The following is a 20,919-nucleotide window of genomic DNA, read 5'->3' as shown; positions in this document are numbered from 1 at the left end:
CCAATGTTTGTTGAGAAAAATGTTTTGAAAATTGAAAACATTAAATTCAAAACTGAACCTATTAAAAATGCGGTAACTAAAAATGACAGATTTTACAAAAGAGTTGCCTCATCTCAACAAACTTGGAAGCCAAAAGGTGTTGAGCAGAAAGAAAGTTCTCCAAAACCAAAGGTTTCTGAGACTAAAAAATCATCATCTTCAACAAAGAAGATGTATGTACCTTTGGATTTATACGAGAAACTTGAGAAACAAAAGTCAAAAGTATGTGGTGAAAAAAGACCAATCATCTGGTCAACCTCTGAAAAAGGATGTGTCTTTATATAAAGAGGTTGAGATTGGGTCTGAGGAGAGCTTGAAGATAAGTGACAAAAATTTTCCACCACTTTACACAAAAACAACTCACATCAATGTCAAGTTACCCGAGTCAAAGGAGGCTTGGGTAGCATCAAAATCTAATTAAATATTTTTGAAATGTGCAGGGGCTTCCAAGATCCATTTCACGTTGGATTATGGATAATGGAGCTTCTCGGCACATGACAGGGAAGACATCATTGCTGTACGATGTGAAGAATATCAATGGAGGTTATGTTGGATTCGCTGGTAATCAAGGTGGTAGGATTATTGGTGAAGGAACGCTATCCAGTGGGATTGTAACGTTTAAAAGAGTTAACTACATTGCTGAGCTGGAGAATAATCTGCTGAGTATCTCGCAGATTTGTGACAGAATGTATACCACTCACTTCACTGACAAAGAATGCTTGATTTTGAAACCAGGATTTGTTGTCCCTAAGGAATGGATCATCATGAGGGCACCAAGAGTCAATGATCTGTATGTGTTGGATATGAGTGTAACAACGACAACCACGGGTCAGGCTCATTGTTTTGTGTCGAGAGCAACTGAGAAAGAATCAAGATTGTGGCACCGCAAGATGGGGCATATTCATCTAAGAAAAATGAATCACTTGGTGCACAATGATTTGGTTACATGAGTTCACATCAAAGGTTTTCATCTGGAAGGGGGGTGCATTAGCTGTATTAAAGGCAAGCAAAAGAAAAAGTCACACCCTAAAAAGCAAGTCAATTCAGTTTCAAGACCTTTGGAGAGACTTCACATGGATTTGTTCGGTCCTGTGAATGTCAAAAGTATTACAGGATATTACTACTGTTTGGTTATTACTGATGATTATTCCAGATTTTCGTGGGTATCGTTTTTGAAATCAAAAGATGAAACGTATGACAGTTTGATGGCATTGTTCAAAAAGATTGAGAATCTGTACCAGAGGCGTATCAGAAGAATTCGAAGTGATAATGGTACTGAATTCAAGAACAACAAGAGGGAAGAATTTTGTGAAGAACGAGGTATATTGCATGAGTTTAGTGCTCCATACACCCCGCAGCAGAATGGAGTTGCAGAACGCAAAAACAGGACACTAATCGAAATGGCACGAACTATGCTTACTGATTCAAAGCTTCCGTTAAATTTTTGGGCAGAAGCTGTTTCCGCCGCATGCTATACGCTCAACAGAGTTCTTACTGTCAAGAAGTTCAACAAAACATGCTTTGAGTTGATCAATAACCGCAAGCCTAATTTGAAGTATCTTGAACCGTTCGGGTCACCCTGTACGGTAATAGAACCTTTTGGAAAGTTTGGTCCGATGTGCATTGAGGGTATATTTGTTGGTTATGCAAGTCCTATGTGACGTGTCTTCGTTCCAAGTGAGAAGCGGATTATTGAAGCTGCAAATGTTGAATGTCAAGGTCATACGATGCCGCCACAGAACCCTGGAGATTCATTGCGTTATCATTACGACACTCTGTGGGATTCGTTTGATGTGATGGAAGAACCTGAAAAGGAAGAAGATTTCTTTGATGAATTGGATATTCTTAGAGATTATGATTCATCAGAAGAAAGATTTCCAGCCAAGTATTCTAGGCGATCTCAGCAAACTTCAAATGACGATGAAGCAGGGCCTAGTAATGCTGGAGAAAATGATGATATTCCACAAACTTCTTCAGAACAAACTCTCGATAATCAGACGACAACAAATGAAGATTTAACACCCGATATCGGTCCAACATTTGATCAGAGTGATTCAGAGTCTGAGGGGGAGCGGATCCAGATTTTAGATCAAGCAAATCCTATCAGTGAACAAGGTGCAAACCAAAATGTTACTAATCTGGAAGGCGATGTAGTTGTCCGAGTGAAGTAATGCCAAGAACTCTTTCATATCATCCATAGGAGCTGATCATTGGAGAGCTGCAATCAGGCGTTCGCACCAGACATCAAATTGACCAAGGGCTTACAAGTTTTTATTCTATAGCAGCACCTTTACAAACTGAATTTTCATTGAGTTGTTTTATTTCGCAGATCGAACCACGAACTTACAAAGAGGTGCTTACTGAAGATTCTTGGGTCAATGCGATGCAAGAAGACTGGAACCAGTTTGAAAAATTGGGTGTTTGGAAACTGGTGGATCTGCCTGATGGTCACAGGAAAATCAACACCAAATGGGTGTTCAAGTGTAAGAGAGACGACAGAGGAGTTGTTGTGCGAAACAAAGCTCGACTCGTTGTTCAGGGCTTTAGTCAATATGAGGGAATCGATTTTACTGAAGTGTACGCTCCTGTGGCACGACTAGAAGCAATCAGAATTTTCCTGGCATTTTGCATCTTGGAAAAACTTCAAAGTATATCAACTAGATGTGAAATCGGCGTTTCTTTATGGGAAGGTCAAAGAGGAGGTATATGTCGGACAGCCACCGGGCTTTACCGACCCAATCCACAAGAACAAGGTTTATTTGCTGGACAAAGCACTGTATGGCTTACACCAGGCCCCGAGAGCTTGGTATGAGACTCTGTCTCAACATCTTCTAGCCAACAGGTTCGTTCGTGGAAAAGTGGATGCCACTTTCTTCACCAAAGAGGTCGACGGACATCTTTTGATAGTTCAAATATATGTGGATGACATAATCTTTGGGTCAACGAATGAGATCTTGTGCAAAGATTTTGAACAAGTTATGAAGCAAAAATTCGAAATGTCATCGATGGGGGAAATGAAGTTTTTCTTAGGACTCCAAGTTGATCAACTACCTGAGGGAATTTTCATTCACCAGACGAAGTACGTTCATGATATTCCAGAAAAATTCGGGATGTCAAGTTCTACTCCGGCTGCAACCCCATTGGCAACAAATCATGGGATTCACCCAGATCTCACCGGAGACAGGGCAGATGAAACACTTTATCGTTCCATGATCGGTTCATTGATGTACTTAACTACTTCAAGACCCGATATTATGTATCCAACGTGCCTCGCAGCAAGATTTCAATCTAACCCTAGAGCTTTGCACATGGTAATTGTGAAGAGGATATTACGCTACCTGAAGGGAACTCCATCGTTGGGGTTGTGGTATCCTAGAAAAGGCGACTTTACGCTCGAAGGGTATTCCGACTCGGATTTCGGATGCTGCAAAGTCAATGCAATGCAAAATCAACAACTGCAGGATGCCAGTTCTTTGGACCTCGTTTGGTTACCTGGCAGTGTAAGAAAAAAACGTCTGTGGCGCTATCCACATGTGAAGTGGAGTACGTGTCTGCCAGATGCGCGACTACGGTTTGCAGTTTCTTAACACACCTCTTTTTGTTGATAATGAGGCCGCAATTAATATAACAAAGAATCCAGTCCATCACGCTAAAACTAAACATATAGAAATTCGTTATCACTTTATTCGCGATTGTTTCGAGAAAAAGTTGATACGAATTGAGAAAATCCACACTGACGAGCAAAAGGCTGATTTACATACCAAAGCATTTGATAAAACACGTTTTAAATATCTTTTAAAACTGAATGGTATGATGCCTTTATCGGTGTCGGATGGAATCATTGGCGTTAATGAGGATACCACTGTAGATGATGTTGAAAAACAATCTGCACTGGTTTGTCGATTTTTTACCTGTTTTGGTCTTTAGGGGGAGATAGGTATATTTGTATATACTTTCAGAAAATCCAAAAACAATAAAAAAAAATTGAAAAACCCAAAAACATGAGGAAATTCAAAAATCCAAAAACAGTAGAAAATTGAAAAAGAGCTTGTGTAAAATGGGAAAATGATAGTACATCAGCTAGACAGTTACGGTATGCTAAAGATTTGTAAAGATTTAAAAAGATTAAACAGTCTCACTAATGACGTGTCGATAGGTTTTTACACATTTAAACTTGTTCGGGATATAAACCTAAAATTTCAAAACGAAACTTATTTCGTGGGGAACACTACTTGGATATATAGGTAACCCCTGAAATCTCGTTTGAAAGGTCCCTTATTCTGAAATACTAGGTCTTTATACTCAGTGATATCTGGGGTATTATTCCGGGACTTCTGCTGAATGGAAGTTCTGGCCTAGTCCTCGAATAATACTTTTCGCATTTGCTTGAAATATAGCACCACCCTCAGCATAAAAAACAATGAAACATTGCAAAATGCTAATTGTGTGCTGTTGAAACAAAAAGATCCTCTAAAGGGGACACACCGAAAAGTCGAAGCCGTCATCTCTTTGCGTATACGGAAGTATCGACCTGAGCTATCACGGCCCTCGCATTTAACCCCTTACAGATATCATCTGTGGTATACTCACCTGTAAGACTGAATCCTAGGATCTGGATACGGGCGTATATTCAAGAGGTGGGACACATGAATGAGTTAAGTTCCTAAGACATCTAAATCGTATCCTGAATAAATTGAAATTTGTGTGAAAATTTAAAGTAGACCAGTATATCGACAATCTATGTGAATTGTTTAATTCTGAGTATGAATTTAAGCTTAACAACACTTGTAACTTGTCGGCAGCTGATATGATTCCCTAACACGCTCACCAAAAATATGTTTGTAAAAATTTACTTTCATTGCATTCTGTATTTTAGTTTCTGATCATTCATTTCTAGTCTAGTGTGTGCATTTGAAAATCCAAAAAGATTTTTCTTTTTCTGCTTTATCTTTTCGACAAACCAAAGCAGAAAATTGATCTTCGGATTCACAGTCTGATGCAGATGCAGGAAGTTGTTCTAACCTGGAAAATGAGTTGGGAGCTAATCTTGATAAAACAGAGAAATGAAAAGTTCATGCAAGTTCATTAATTTGAAACTTGTAAATTTTCAGAAAAAGATTGAACAAAATATCAGTATGTTTTGTCTCGAATCAACCAAGGTCATTAAGTTGAACTTGTAGGCAAATTAAGTACCTAGGGTCATTAACTTGGACCTAGATACTTAAGTGGATTTCTCAAACACTGATAAAATCAACACAGTCAAAAAGTCAAATTGTTTGAAAGTCAAAAGGTTACTTGGTTCGAACAGGCTAGCCGATCGGCCAACATTGCTAGCCGATCGAACAGCCAAGCCGTTTCAAAGACACCAATAAATAGGTGGTCAAGGGTCAGTCAAACGGTTACACAGTTCTATCGAACTAACTTATTCTCTCAAAACTTATCACTGATTTTCACTGATTCTTGATTCTCTTTACAATTATTTCATTGGATTGTTGGTTTGCTCATCATTCTCAATGGCAAAGGTATGTTTTCACATCCAAATCTGTTAAATTTCACCATGATTCTTCGTGTTCTTCACTGTCGGTTCTTTAATCTTAGATTTAGGAAGATTTAAGAAGTTGTGATGAATTTTGAATATAGGGTTTTGTTCGGAATGATTAGATCTACAAGTTTACCTGTTCAGTTTGTGTTAAATCTTGCTTAATCTTGATAGATCTAGGAATTTGTGTGTTCTGTAGTCGGAGAGGTTTTTGTAAAATTAAACCCTGGATAGATCGAGTTAGACAAAGATGAACATAGGGTTTTGATCGCAACAACATTAGGAACATGGATATGTGCTTAATTTGTTATAATTAGCATAAAAATTTTGAATCTTTTGTTTGTGTTCATGACTGTTCTTGAATGAAGATGGCAGCCGATCGGCTAGACCAGCCGATGGAACAGCATCTGCTAGTCGATCGAACAGCACCTGCTAGCCGATCGAACAGCATCTGCCACTCGATCGAAGAGCATTTCTCATTTGATTCAAGAAGACATGCTAACCGTTCGAACAGTCACTGTCTCACTACATATACTAACCGATCGAACAGCAATGCTCTTCGATCGAACAGGCCAGTCGATTCTCTAGTACTATCACATAAAGAATCTCAGTGTTAGAAAAATTTTCAAAAATTTCATTTTTCATCCTTATGCCTCTATATCTGTACAAATGATTAATAATGTATATACTTACAGGGAAGAGGAAAGGATACAGACAAAGGTCATAATGTACATTGCGTAATTGATGCTGAAACCACGAATGGTACGGTGGTTGAAAAGATGGCAAAATTTTTAAGAGAAAGCAGAGTTGCAAAAGCTTTATCAAATAGAACTGCAGTTTATGAATCCCATGTTAGAGCTTTCTGGGATACAACAAGATTTGAAGAATCTGACAAAATGATACACGCAGTGTTGAGAAAGAAGGACCAAGCTGGAAAAGACATAGATGTGGAGTTTGAGTTTGGTGTTGGAGATGTTAGGAGAGTTCTCAATTTACAGGATTCTGATGATGATCCAACAATCATGTCAGAACGTCTTGTCAAAGGGTTGTGGTGTAGAATGGGATTCACTGGGCATATAAATGGAAAAATGCTTAAAAGGAATTTCTCAAAGGCTTACCGGTACTTGATGCATTGCATGGTGCATTCAATGTCACATAGAAAAGGAGCATATGATGAAGTACCCGATTACATCATGAACTTCATTACTAGCCTGGTATTGAATAGAAAGTATAATATTTCTCAAGTGATATTTGATTACATGAAAGAAAATTGCAAAAATGAAGCAGACAGATACATCATGTACCCTAGATTCATCATGATGTTAATCAATGATAAGATCAAGGATCTTCCAAAGAACAGTGATGATATCATGTAGCTGAGTAGTGTAAACTATATTACAATTGGAAGAATCACTAAGGAAAAGGACGCAAAAACAAAGCAAATGATATGCAGAATCAAAGATAAAGATTATGTTGCTCCTGAGAATGAAAAGTGGAGGCATGATAACAATGATTCAGAGAATGAAAATGAAAGGATGAGCGAGATGGCTGAGAAGAAGACTAGATGGTGGTGTGTGAGAGATGGAAAAAGAAAGAGAACACCCAAGTCATCCCCTGCAGTTACCATTCCTAAGGATGGAGATAAGGGTATAGTGAAAGGGGGAGACTTAAGACAGTTAGAATTTATGTTTATTAAATGTTTCTAACGTCTCTGTAAATATTTTTTTTGTAGGGTCTTCTGGGGAACCACAACAGAGATTGATTGATGAAACTGTCTTAGAGCCATCTGTGGTCATTAAGCAAGGAGCTGGTCTTCTAAACCAATCATTTGAAAGTTATATGAAAAGGAATGAGGAAGCAGCAGCACAACAAGTTCAAGGATCGAGTACTCATGTTGAGAAGGTTACAAGAGTTGAACCAGAGATTGAAGCTCAGGGAAGTTCAAGTGAGGATGATTCTGAAGCAACTCAATCTGAATCTGAATTAGATCCAACGACTCTTGGAAAGGGAAAAGTTCAGCTGAAAAAGAAACCTTTAAAGAAGAAGAAAACATCTGATGAAGAAGATTCACCTTATGAACCAGATCAGCCAAAGATACAAGTAAAGAAACGGAAAGCAGTACAAGCTGGAGTAATTCCAAGGAATGTGAGAGCAAAGAAACAAGGAGCTGAACCTCATAAAGATAAAGGTGGAAAGAAAGAGAAACACGTTCAGAAAGAAAAGGTTCTTGAAACTGAGAAGACGAAAGGTGTTGAGATACCAAAAGAACCTGAAGTGGAATCAATAAAAGAACCAGTAGCTGAAAAAGAAACAGGTGGTGATGATTACGTAGAAATCACTGGGTTTAAAGCTGCTAGTCCACGTGCTCCTCCACAAGACAAACCAGAATCATCTCATCAGAAAGAAAAGGTTGATTACATGTTTGAAGGATTTCCAGAAGCCACAGGAATTTACACAGAAGATATTCCTGAAGAAGACTACGACATATTCAACGATCAAGCAGTCAAAGAATTGGTACAAAAGGTTAACAAGTTGGAGAAAGAAAAAGCCAAGACTGAATTAGAACGTGATATTTTGAAGAAACAAGTTGATAATCTCATGAAAGCTCATGATCAAGTCAGAGCAGTGCTGATAGAACAAGATGAATCGATGAACAAAATGAGGGATGAAGCTCATGATAATTCTAAGTTGTTTGAACTATTGACGACAGAGATCGCTTCTTTGAATGTAAAGATAAAGAACTTAGAAGATGTGAATCAAACACTCAATCAGCTTCTCAGTGAAATGAGTGAAGCTTCGTCAAATGAAATGAAGGCGATGAAGTTAGAAATGGAAGCCATGAAGGCAGACAAGGTTGTGAAAGATGAACAACTTCATATGTTATACTCTGACATGGAAAGTCATTTAAAGATGGATGTTCATGCTGCATTTAATGAGATAGAAGTGAAACGAGCCGAAGAAAGGAGATTAGAACGTGAAAGACGCCTAGCTGAAGAAGCCACCCAAAAGAACAAAGGTGTGATTGATGATACTCAAGAAGCTCGTGGATCATCAAGTCAACCTGATATTGGTGGTTTTTCATCACAACAAGATATTGAAATGGTTGAAATTGTAGAAGTTCAAGAACAAGAAATAGTTGAAGATGAACAAGAAATGGTTGAAGCTGAAGAAGTTTAGGAACCAGACTTCATGATTGTTGGTGAGTCTTCTGAGCCTGTAGATATTGACAACATTCTTCGAAGGGTTGATGGTATTCAAAGAAAAAGAAAGGCAAGGAGAAGTGGTGTACTAGAATGGAAGACACAACAATTTGTTCTTGTTGGTGATGCCTATCATGTGCCTTACAACGTTCAAGAAGTTGCTCGTGTGATGAAAGTTAAAGAAAGGCGTAGAAAGGCAAAGAAAGCTCGTGGAGAAGTTGTTGAGGATGACTCCGATGTAGAGTTAATTGGAGAAGATGAAGAAGAGGAAGATGGAGATAATGTTGATGATCAAATGGATGATAAGGCTGATGATAGCAATGATAAAGATGATAAAGGTGATGATGACAATGATCAAGGTGCTTCCGGGTTGTTAATCAAAGATCCAATTATTCAAGAAAGAATTGAAGAGCTATTGAATGATGAGATTAATGAGCAAGAGGATGATATACAAAATGAAGCATCATCATCTGGAAAACAACATGTTGATCAGGTACTTCTCTCAAACCCAACTGTCATTTACTTGAATGTTCAACAAGAAGGAGAGGTTGAGGTTAGAAGATCTAGAGCTGAAATGCTAGAGGAATTGGGGCTAGAAGAAGGAAAGTTCAAGTTTGATATTGAGGATGAGATTCCTCAGTCACCAGCAAAAGACTTTGAGCCTAGATATGCATTTGAAGCAGATCATTATGATGATGTGATTGTTGAAGATGCTTCAGATTCATCCGAAGATGAAATTGATTTTCATTATGCTGGGGTTGATGAGACGTTTCCTTCATTTGCTGAGATGTTCAAAGACAGAAATAAAGATGAGATTAAAAGAAAGATTGTTGAAAAGATCTCCACTGAAGGTGTTCCTGAAACTGTTCCGAGAGAGATTCTTGCAGAAGAAAGAAAGAAATGGTTCAAGAATATGCCTAAAGCAAGAAAGACTCTCAGAGCCCTTCAGTACTTTACTCACAGCAAAAATCTATCATGGGGAGATATTTTATCTTGGGTATACCTTGAAGATCTCAAAGTGTATGCCATCAGGAGAGAAGAAGGAGTTCAATACTTCGAGTTCTTGTCTGATATTGCTTCTCTGCCATGGTGGGATGTGGATGAATTGGTAAAGACAAAGAATATCAAACAGTTCTACTATGGTCCTGAAGTTCGTCAACATGATCAAGATCTGTGGAACTACATTAACTTGCAAGCAAAGAATGGTTATCCTGATTGGAAACCACAGTATCCAAAGCAGATTGTCAGAATTTTGGAAAACGGAGAGAAAGATATAACTCTGGATGTAAAGCTGCCCAAGTGTCTGAAGAACATGCCTCTTAGAACCATCGAGCAAGATTTTCATGATATATTTCAAGGATGGTTTTACAATGAAACAACGGTTGAAGCAGTGATCTCTCTATTTGACAAGTCCACGGGAGAATCTAGAAGAATCAGTATACTGGATCCAATGTGGCTTATCAACTGCTCAAAGAAAGACATTGATCGCTTGTTCCTTAACAAGATTGTTTATGAGAACAAAGACAAGGCTCAAGCAATGCAATATCAAGGGATTGTGGATGTGTGCTTTGCTCAAGACATCAATTCTGGTAGATACTGAAAGTCTAAATGGAGAGGTATTGAAATTGATGAGTTCTTGAAGAGATACAAACGCAGTCAAAGATCAAAGGAGATAGCAAAGAAAGCTGCTGAGTTGGGAAGACGAAGAATGGGGTATGTGCCACCAACAGATCAGACGCAATTGAATCGGAAGAAAAAAAATTCCAAAATGGGATCGAAAGCGTGACGGTGACCCAAAGTACAGGAAATGGTGGATGACTGAAGGTAGACACAAGAGACGAAAGATGTTAGAAGAAAGAGAAGAAAAGAGGAGGCAAAAGAGAGAAGGAGGAACAGGAAGAACTGAAGACTATGCTGGAATGAACTACACCTACATCCGAGGGGGAGTCTATTAGTACAATGACGTCTGTAGCTTCCGTCAGCATGTAGTCATGTTTTGTATGTTTGTGAATAGTTTATGTTTGTATGTATGTTTGTAAAGCAAGTCAGGATATGACGCGTTTTTGTTAAGTGCTGACTTGTGTTGTCTATGCCAGCCGATCGGCTAGCCCAGCCGATCGGACAGCCCAACCGATCGAACAGGCTGTTCGATCGGTCAGCAATGTCAGCCGATCAGCTAGCCCAGCCGATCGGCCAGCACTCACTCTATCCTGACTGTGCCTATAAATAGTTGTTCGATCAGCTCATTTGTAACTTTGGATACTTTCACTCTCTGGTAAACTCATGTCCTTCCGAACTTTCTAAGGAGCTTGTACACTTTCATATTCAATCAATAGAAGATCAGACAGTAATTCAGAGTAGAATATGTTCTCGTATATCTGTTGTGTGATTCAATGAATTCCGCGCATTAATCATATCCGATTCAACTAAGTTTCCAAAGTAGAGATCCTATCCAAGGGACCAACAAAATGCTCTAACATAGCCTCAAATACAACCAATTGAAATTCGTTTCAAGGACAATTGAAAGCATGGCGAGTCGAACAAGTGTCATATTGGACTTGAGATTGAAAATATACGAGTTAACAAATTGATTTTTTATAGAACGGTGACTTTCTTGATTTTTTTAGGTTACTTCGCTCCCCAAATTTGAGAGGCCCGTTGCCCCACTATGTTGTTTTAACCGGGCCCACGTTGGCTTCAGAGTTTGACTTGAGCGTTCCCTCGGGAAATCATACCGCCGACTGCCACTTAATGGGACGAAACCAGGGTGGGCTCAGGCTAGGCTCTATCTATCATTGCCTAATCTACCAAAGTGACATAAGTAATGTTGTAGAGATCGGTTCTAGGCGGCGCCTAGGCAGCGATTAGTCGCTCGTCGGAGGTCTGCCGCCTGGATATTCTGAAATCGGTCTAATTAGGCGGTAAAAGTCAACGTCGGTCAAAGTCGGGAAAAATCGATGGAAATCCGCTGAAAATCGGACCTAGTCGGTCAAAAGTAGGTCAAAACCGGTAGCAATTGGATTAGAATGGGTCAAGATTAGACCTAATAGCTCAAGGGGAAAGGTGTTCTTACCATAATTCGAACCAAAATCGGACCAATTTCGAGTCAAAATGAGTCTACATTGTGCGAAATCAACATCAGCCAAGAGATTCCTGATGTCACTGTGATTAATGAAGGAGAATTTTGGGGTCTGATGAACGAAGGACATGGGAGACGACATATGAGAATGATGGTGGGATTAGGTTTAATAATGTTTGGGTGTTTTAACATTTAACCCCTCTCTATTTTCAGTAGTTTACACTTGGTCCCTAAACTTTCATTTTTGTAGATAAAAAGTATAAAATTAATGTTTTTATGTATAAATTTATAAAATTATACATAAAAGCCCCAATCTGATTAATCCATAGGCGGTACCCCACCGTCCAGCTAGCGCTTAACGTCTTCTAAAACATTGGACATAAGTGAAGATTGAACTTGAGTCTCTATTAGAGAATCTAAGCCTCTTATCGCTAGGCCATAAATGGTGTATTTAAGTTAATAAATTGATGATATGGATTTGTATTTGGTATTTTGTAATTTATTTATGGGTTAAGTACACAGATCCGACCCTGTTTAACATGAGACTCAATCAGACACAAATCCGACCCTAACCCTGTTTATAACATGATAATAACTAACAGTGAACCAAATCCGACCCTGATTAACTAACATTGGGCGATTGTACCTGCGGTGTGGCGGATGACATAGCGGATCAGCCAACAAACAACCGGCATTGTAAGGTCTGAACGTGGTGTCAACGGAGGAAGTGGTGTCGCCGGAGGATGTGGTGTCGCCGGAGAAGCCTGATCGCCGGAGAAGGTGTGTCACCGGAGAGCCTGATCGCCGGAGAAGGATCGATTGTAGGAGGATCGGTGGGAAGGTGGGGGGTAAATATGCTTTCATATGTTACTTATAGGGTGTTGTAATGAAGAAGCTTCACAATGGTTTGGCAAAATTACCTATTTACCCTTTGACCCTCACCTTGTTATGTTGACTGTTAAGCAAAACTAACGCCGAGGGTAAATGTGCGACACAACCTCAACGTTGGGGGGTAAAATTGCAATTATTTCGTTAGGGGGGTCAGAGTGTCAATTGGCCTAAACCCCAGGGGTTAAAATTGCAGGTTACTCTATTATTAATTTTTTTTTACTTTCTCAGTTGGATAAGCTTGGTGTCAACCAATACTGGTATCGAAAATACAAGTACGGTCCGGTTCAGCATCGGTACATGAAGGTAAAAATCGGCACCATCCTGATACAGAAAACGCCAAAAGTCGGTACCGGATTGAGTTTAAAAATCTTTTAGTTCGGGAAATTCGGTACTGCTACACGGTACCATTTGCTCATCCCTGATCACGGGTGTCGTATAAACAACAACGGTATCATACAACTTTTTCTTGTTGATTTTCTTCAACTTTTAATGATTTCTTTTTTTAGTTTTAGGGGTAGGGATGAGCTCGGTGGCAACCGATACCGAAAATACCGATTACGGTACCGGCATATGAAGGTAAAAATCGGTAGCGAACCGGTACTAGGAACGCCAAAAGTCGGTACTGAATTGGTACGTAAGATCATTCGGTTTGGGAACTTCGGTACCGGTACCTAGTATTATTTGCTCATCTCTGACCATGGGTTTCATACGAACAACATCATTAACATACAACTTTTTTGGTTGATTTTCATTCGATTATTTTTTACTGTTTTTTACATTTTCTTTTTATTCTTGTTAGTGGTTCCGCGTGCAACGCACTCGTAGTGATTTCAAAACACATGTAAACACAGACTAAATAACAAAAGAAGTTCGCCACAACGCGGCTAGGGTGATAAACCTAGTTAATAATAAAAACACGAACAACATCAATAAGAATGGTATAATTATGAAGAAAGATACTGATATTAGGAAAATCGCTGATATATTGGTCAATATCGTTGATAATATCGGTACCGACGTTCTTACCGATATTTGACACAAATAATTTTTTTATATGGGGACCGATAACCAATATATCAGTGATATATTGATTGATGATATATCACTAATATTAAGAGCATTCACAACCCGTCAACCAAATTTTATGAGAGTGGTTTTTATATTTTAAAAAGTGGTTGTAAGTGATTATGTGTGGATGTGAGAGAAAAAGTTACTATCCATATGTAGGGGGCACTCTTTACTCTCTAATAAATTTTTAATATATTTTAAAAGTGGTGGTGAGTGTATGAGAGAGAAAATGTAACCATAAATGTATAAAAAAATGTCATTTAATTGAAAGTAGATAGAAAAAGTGTGTTTTTAAGGGAATTATAGGGTAAATTTGGTGGAAGGGATATAAATGCTCTAACATAACCTCAAATACAACCAATTGAAATTCGTTTCAAGGACAATTGAAAGCATAGCCAGTCGAACAAGTGTCATAATGGACTTGAGGTTGAAAATATACGAGTTAATAAATTGATTTTTTTAGAACGACCATTTTCTTGATTTTTTTAGATTACTGTACTCCCCAAATTTGAGAGCCCCGTTGCCCCACTATGTTGTCTTAACCGGAGCCACGCTGGCTTCAGAGTTTGGCTTGAGCGTTCCCTTGGGAAATCATAACGTCGACTGCTACTTAATGAGATGAAAACCCGGGTGGGGTCAGGCTAGGCTCTATCCATCATTGCCTAATCTACCAAAGTGACATAAGCAGTGTTGTAGAAATCGGTTCTAGGCGGCAATTAGTCGCTCGTCGGAGGTCTGCCGCTTGGATTTTTCGAAATCGGTCTAATTTGTCACACCCTGTCATTTGCGGAAGCGTGGGTTTATTTGGTGTGACTTCTTAATACCATAGCAACAATCATAACAATGCTATATGATAAAACACAAGATGTTCAACCATTCATTAAGTTTAAAAACACTACAACATCATTGTTTTAAAACATCGATACCAAATAGAGTTACAGACCATAACATACTTGTTTGAAAAGAGTTCATAAGACTCAGCAAAAGACTTTAAATAAAACGTGGTTTAAAGACATGTAACCCGTCCAGGTAAGGGTTACACCTCCTAAACCTACTACCCTGGATGACATCTTTATTTAGTACGCAACTTGACACATATGCAGACACTTGCCAGATCCGATCAGTTCCCTGAAATACATGTAGTTTGAAAAATCAACAAAACATTGAGCGAGCTCATGTGTATGTGAGTATGTATAAACCTTCAAAGTATGACTGTATGTATGAAAATCCCTGGTATGTAGCAATTAAGGAAAAACTGATCACCAATGGGTTGCAAAGCCAATGGTATGTGTGAAATTGGTGCAGGAAGACTCAAACCTAGCAAATTTGTCTACGGTATGAAGACATAGTCGCCACTATGGGCCGCCCCGGCCTCACGGGTGTGGGCTCGCTACACCCAAATAGTCACTCATGTCCCTTGGTCCTACAATGAGGATTAATAGCCTTAAGTGTCATGACCACCACTCACATGATCGCGTAGTAAAACCCTCCTTAAGCTAACCATACCATGTATAAAAATGTCTGTAATAATTGTAACATGTATTTCACCCCCGAAGTATAAAACTGAAAACAGTCAAGAGAAAAAGGGGGACATGAACTCACTGTAGTGCGTCTCCTGTGCTCGTACTCAAACTTGATCAGCTACACGACAACCTACAACGTACTAATGTCGATTAGACGAACGGGTCGTGCCTTGGCTTAGAGTTTAATGTTTTTGAGTTGCGTTTTTGTGTCTCCGAATATTATTCCAAGTTATAATTATTAGTTAAAATGATTATTTTAAACTTTAAATTATAGTTAATATTTGGAATAATTGTTAAACAATATTTCGCATTCATGCTTCTCAAGTATTTTAACTTCGTATTTCCTTCCCAAGGATGGGGGTATTTATACATGTATATTCGTAGTTTCGAAAAATATATTTTAAGTCTCACTTAAGGGTATATTTAACTTATTTGTCCAAAAACAACTTATTCCAAAATATATACGTTTTTTCCCAAAAATAATATACTTTACTTATTAAATTCCCAAAATAATATTTTACCAAAAATATATCTGTAGAAGTATTTTCCAAAATATTTCATAAGTTATGTTTTAACGTTTGGTTTCTCGATACAGAGTGTGTAACCTAAATATTCTATTCCTTGATATTTTTTGTATTATTTTGGAGTTGTAATTTCCATGGTATTTGTTAAGTTATATTATTTTACCCTAAAATAATATAACTAGTTCACAAAAAATACAAATATTCACACAAGTATCTTAGTAAAAAATATATATTCTAAATATATATTTATCCATTTTTATGACACTTTGTATTTTTGTAACAAATCCTATGGCGAAGTTTATTTTGAAAACAAAGTTAAAAATATATTTGTAAGCACTTGTTAGAAAAATATTTTCTAAGTGTTGGAATTTAAGAAAATTTCGCCAGAGTTTACTTTGTAAACGGAGGTGTCCATGCTTATAAGCATATCATTTTCTTTTCAAAATTTCATTCAACAATCATCAACCAACAATATACAATCTTTACTTAACAATCTTGTTAAAAACAAGCATAAATTTCTACCTCACGAACTTGAAAGTTTATAAAAATATGTAGTAACTTACTAGTGTATTTAGTAAGTCTTGTACCCCTCTAAAGTGTGATTGCTTCTTTAAAAACTCCATTTTTAAGAAATATGGATCTTTACAACTTATGTTCATATTTTCTAAAAATGCTTCTTCATGTATTTTTCTTGTTACACATGTGCTTCTTAGCTTTGTTATCCACTAAAAATGATGTATATTTATGTAAGAACCAAAATTTAGTAAAACTTGTATTTTAACTTGGTTTCTTGGTAAATCATACTTGAAACTATTAGATTTATAAGACTTTAAACCTTCTTTGTTCATCATTTTACAAGAAACTTTATATTCCTTCAAGTTGATGACTTTAGTGAGGGTGATCCATAATCTTTAACATGTTCATCCTCTCATCTTGCTAGATCATGATTTTAATCATGATCTAGCAAGATCATATGATGATCTACATCATCTTCACAAGCAAACAATGATCAACAACAAATCAACACTAAAATAACATAGTTTCTTCATGATTTAAGCTTATGTTAAGGTTTCATTCCTTTGATTCTGAGTGTTCTTCAAGATTAACATCATGTATCTTACTTTAACCACTTTCATAAGATGTAAAATGAAGGGATTCAAGTTCTTACCACTAGCTCAAGGCTAAGGATGTTCAAGAGAAAAAAAGTGGTGGTTAATAGCAAATGGAGAAGGTCCTTCAACTTCCGAGAACACCAAGCTTCGTTGAACACCTTGTAGCACCTTTGTATGCTTGTAGAATGGAGGAAGATGATTGAATGATGATGATGGTGATGGTGTTTGGGTTCGGCCGAAGCCAAGAGAGGGAGAAGAGAGAGTGAGGTGTTGTTGATGTGAATGAGAAATGAGGAATGATGAACTAGAGGTTAGTCTTATAATCCTCCAACAAATCTTTAACCATTAGTTCTTATGTTTGTAAAGTACTTGACAAATCAAATAAACAATTCAAGAAAATCAAGGGTGGGGTACCACCCTTGTAACCGTATGGTGGGGGGGGGGGTTGTTTAGTTGAGTTTCAACTATGATGGTTAGTTTATGGTTGTAATGTAAGTGATTTAGTTAAGTGTTTAGATGTTATGTAATAATATAGTGTGTTATGATGTGCGGGGACCATAACTAGCCTTGTAATATTAAAACAATGCTTCTAGCATTATTTTGGTGTTCCGGATAATGTCCGGTTGTTCGGTTTGATACCGTCCCGTTAAAGTGCTAAGTTATGTCGTATAGTGTCCTTTATGTAACTTTTAGTGACACTTTTAATTCCCGACACTTAGGAAAGCATACAGGACCATTTTGCCATATTTTTGCAAGTGACTATCATGTTTAAATGCTGAATTTTTGCTAATAAGTGCAGAATTCTGCACTTAGAGTGGGTTTTAGGCACTTTCCGGCACCTAAACTATCACCTAGTGACGCAGTTTTATGGTCCTCACTTTCCTACACTCCTTACTAGTGTAGTACCTTGACTCTGGCTCATATTGGGCCCCAACATATTGTCTGTCTATATGCTGGCATTGTCAGCATGTTTTCTGAGTTATCCGCTCACTGTGCTAATTGTGCTTTGTGCATCAAGTTTGTCACTAAAGGTTGTATGTAATAAATGGAGTGACAGTATGAATGTGATGCATATGTAGGTATGATGCAAAAATCATAAAGCAGTTTAATCCCTTAGTTGAAATCAAGCACAGTCATTAAGCACAAATTTAATATTAATTAATTGTACGGATACCTGTAATTGTGAGGTGTAACGCCCTGCGTTTTCAAACTTTCTACATTTAGAAACCATTGCTTGAAACTCTATTTTTGGAAGCTTTGCAACCTTGGACTCTTCGATTCGTTATAACCATTGTAATTCAAGACTTAACTCGTAATGAAACTTGTATGTTATTTCAAATCATACTCTATACAATCATACATTCATACACGTGAACCGTGATTTGTGATACTTACAAACGTGTGATGAACCTACCATTTCGTGACCTACATAATTTGTACAATACTTATACTTAATTTTATTTGTTTTGGTACTTATGTAACCTTTAGAACATGCTATATACCCTAAAATATCTTAAATTGATCATAAAACCCGTAATTGGTAACATTTGGACAAGTAGGATTAAAATATAAATGAAATGAAAATTTTGTGTTTCAGCCCAAAGGCTTACGGACTGTATGCCTTTCCCCTTACGGGGTGTCTGGCGGGCAGATTTTCAAACAGCTCGCGAATTTGCACGAAATCCCAACATTTCTTTTCCTCCAATAACCTCTAAACCTCCATTAAACACCTCCAATCAACCTCCTTCCCATATAAATACCCACCTACTCCTTCCCCTAAATCACTCTCAAAACTCTTGCAAATCAGAAATTCGGGCAGATTCATACCTCTTTACAAAAGTGAGCATAACTTGCTCAAAACTCAACCAAATCACTTGATTCTTCTTCCTACTTGCTTGGATAATCATTGGGTTTGATTCCTTGATCTCTCCTTGGAGAAATCAGACCTGGAATTGCCCTAAAAGTGTCCACAAACTTTCTGTTATGTTTTAAACTCTTTCAAAACTTGTTTAAACTTATCAAACTTGAGTCTAACTCATCTCACACCTATGTCCTAATGCTTACAACCTATCTTATGGTTGGTTAGGCTTAAAAACAAGGCTGAGAAATGTGAAATCAGAGGTGTAAACCTCACATATTTTCTGTTTTAATTAGGGTTTTTAACCCACAAGTCAAGTTCAAGCTTCAAGCTTGATGAAGGTGAGATTATGGGTCAACTTGGGTTGCCCAACATAGAATCCCCACATGCCTTGATGATTTCTCATAGTATAGTTGATTCTTATTCTTGTAATGTTATTAGTTCATGACCCTCCTTGGTTGTTTTTACATCAAGTGTAGTGGTGAATACTTAAGAGGAACCTAAATGGAAGCTTGTTCTTCCTACCTCCTACATGATTTCTATGACATTAGAGGTACCTAAATGAAGGTGTTAATCTTCTACCTCATGCTTGAACTATTGGACTTAATAATATGTATATAATATATGTAATATATAAACACCTAATCCAAATAATCAAATCTTAGATGGTGAACTAGTGTTCATACATCCAAGTACTAGATTATATCATCCTATAGTATGATAACTTGTTACGATTCTAATGGAACCTTGTTTCATGAAACCATATAAACTCCTTGGAGTAATAGTGTCAAAAACAAGTATCATATGTATTAGATGATTATTTTCACATGTTATTCTCATATGTTATTTTCATACTGTTCTATTCCGAATCTCGACTCTAAACATACTTGAACTTTAACCCTTACACATTCAACCTTCTAACCTCATCAACTTCGCACATTGGATAATCGGAAAGCATATGCAATATTGTGAGTATACTCGAACCCTTTTTTCGTTTACCACTTTTTGGGGTGTAACATGTTATTTATAAACTTACACACAAACTTTATCATAATACATAAACATTCCTATTACACGCATGCTTATTTGATTACTTGGTACTTTAAACTTGGGTTGAGGACATTATGTGTTAGACTTATCATTAACTTCGTACGAGCCAAACCATGACTTATGTAGCGCTATAGGATTAACGACCCGCCCGTAGACTTGTGGTTATGTCATGAGCATATTGCGTTTCATTATTGGTTTGATATGTTTGACACATGCCAATTTTATTGTTTATCTCGTATCAAGAGCTTGCCACATGGAATTGTTTAAACTTATCTTTTGATACGTATGTACCAAACTTGTATACTCGCCTTTGCTTTTGCATTGAACTTTATTCTAAACATGTTACAGGTTAAGGATGATGAAGCTATGAAATGAAGTAGCGTTGATGCCTAGATACACATATAGACGTTTAGGTTTAATCGTTGTATAAATTTTGATTATGTTGTATTGTATTTCCCTTGAACTCGATGTTATTTGATTTCCTTGTAATGTTGACAAATGAATTATGAAATGAAATCGGTTTATTAAATATTGTCACAAATAGCGTTATGATGTCTCTAGCAATCTTCACACTTCGTCTCATCCCGATGTTTCCGCCATTGGTTGGGGTGTGACATGAGGGTTGTCACATTCTCCCCCCGTTAAGAAAATTTCGTCCCGAAATTTTAGTTCTGCTACTAGAAGCAGGGGTCTTGGGGAATAAATGTGGGTACTTTTCCTTCATGTGATCGCTCCCACGTGAATTCTGGCCCATGTCGTGCATTCCATCGAACCTTGACGAGTTTGACACTACTCCGGCGTGTCTTGTTAACTTTCCAATCCGTAACCTTAACAGGTTCTTCAGTAAAGTGGAGTGTGTCATCGATATGAACTTCGTCGGCAGGAATGACAACTATTTCTTGAGTTGGACTCTTTTTCAAATTAGATACATGAAATGTATCATGAACGCCATTAAGCTCTGCAGGTAGGTCCAATTTGTATGCTACAAGCCCAATCCTTTGCAGGATTTTGAACGGACCAATGTATCTGGGATTCA

The 20,919-nt window shown here is 37.6% G+C and overlaps 1 protein-coding gene across 1 annotated transcript; it reads left to right on the top strand.

Moving 5' to 3' along the window:
• The first annotated feature begins 7,020 nt into the window (after positions 1 to 7,020).
• Positions 7,021 to 8,755, top strand: LOC110943355 (intracellular protein transport protein USO1-like). The gene is made up of 2 exons (XM_022185107.1): positions 7,021 to 7,225; positions 7,311 to 8,755. Exons 1-2 carry the CDS (start codon positions 7,021 to 7,023, stop codon positions 8,753 to 8,755), a joined length of 1,650 nt encoding a protein of 549 aa, XP_022040799.1.
• The last annotated feature ends 12,164 nt before the right edge of the window (positions 8,756 to 20,919 follow it).

The sequence above is a fragment of the Helianthus annuus genome, chromosome 5 (assembly GCF_002127325.2).
Source record: "Helianthus annuus cultivar XRQ/B chromosome 5, HanXRQr2.0-SUNRISE, whole genome shotgun sequence".
NCBI lineage: Eukaryota > Viridiplantae > Streptophyta > Magnoliopsida > Asterales > Asteraceae > Helianthus > Helianthus annuus.
The sequence above is the reverse complement of the archived record's forward strand: the minus strand, read 5'-3'. Positions and strand labels throughout refer to the sequence as shown.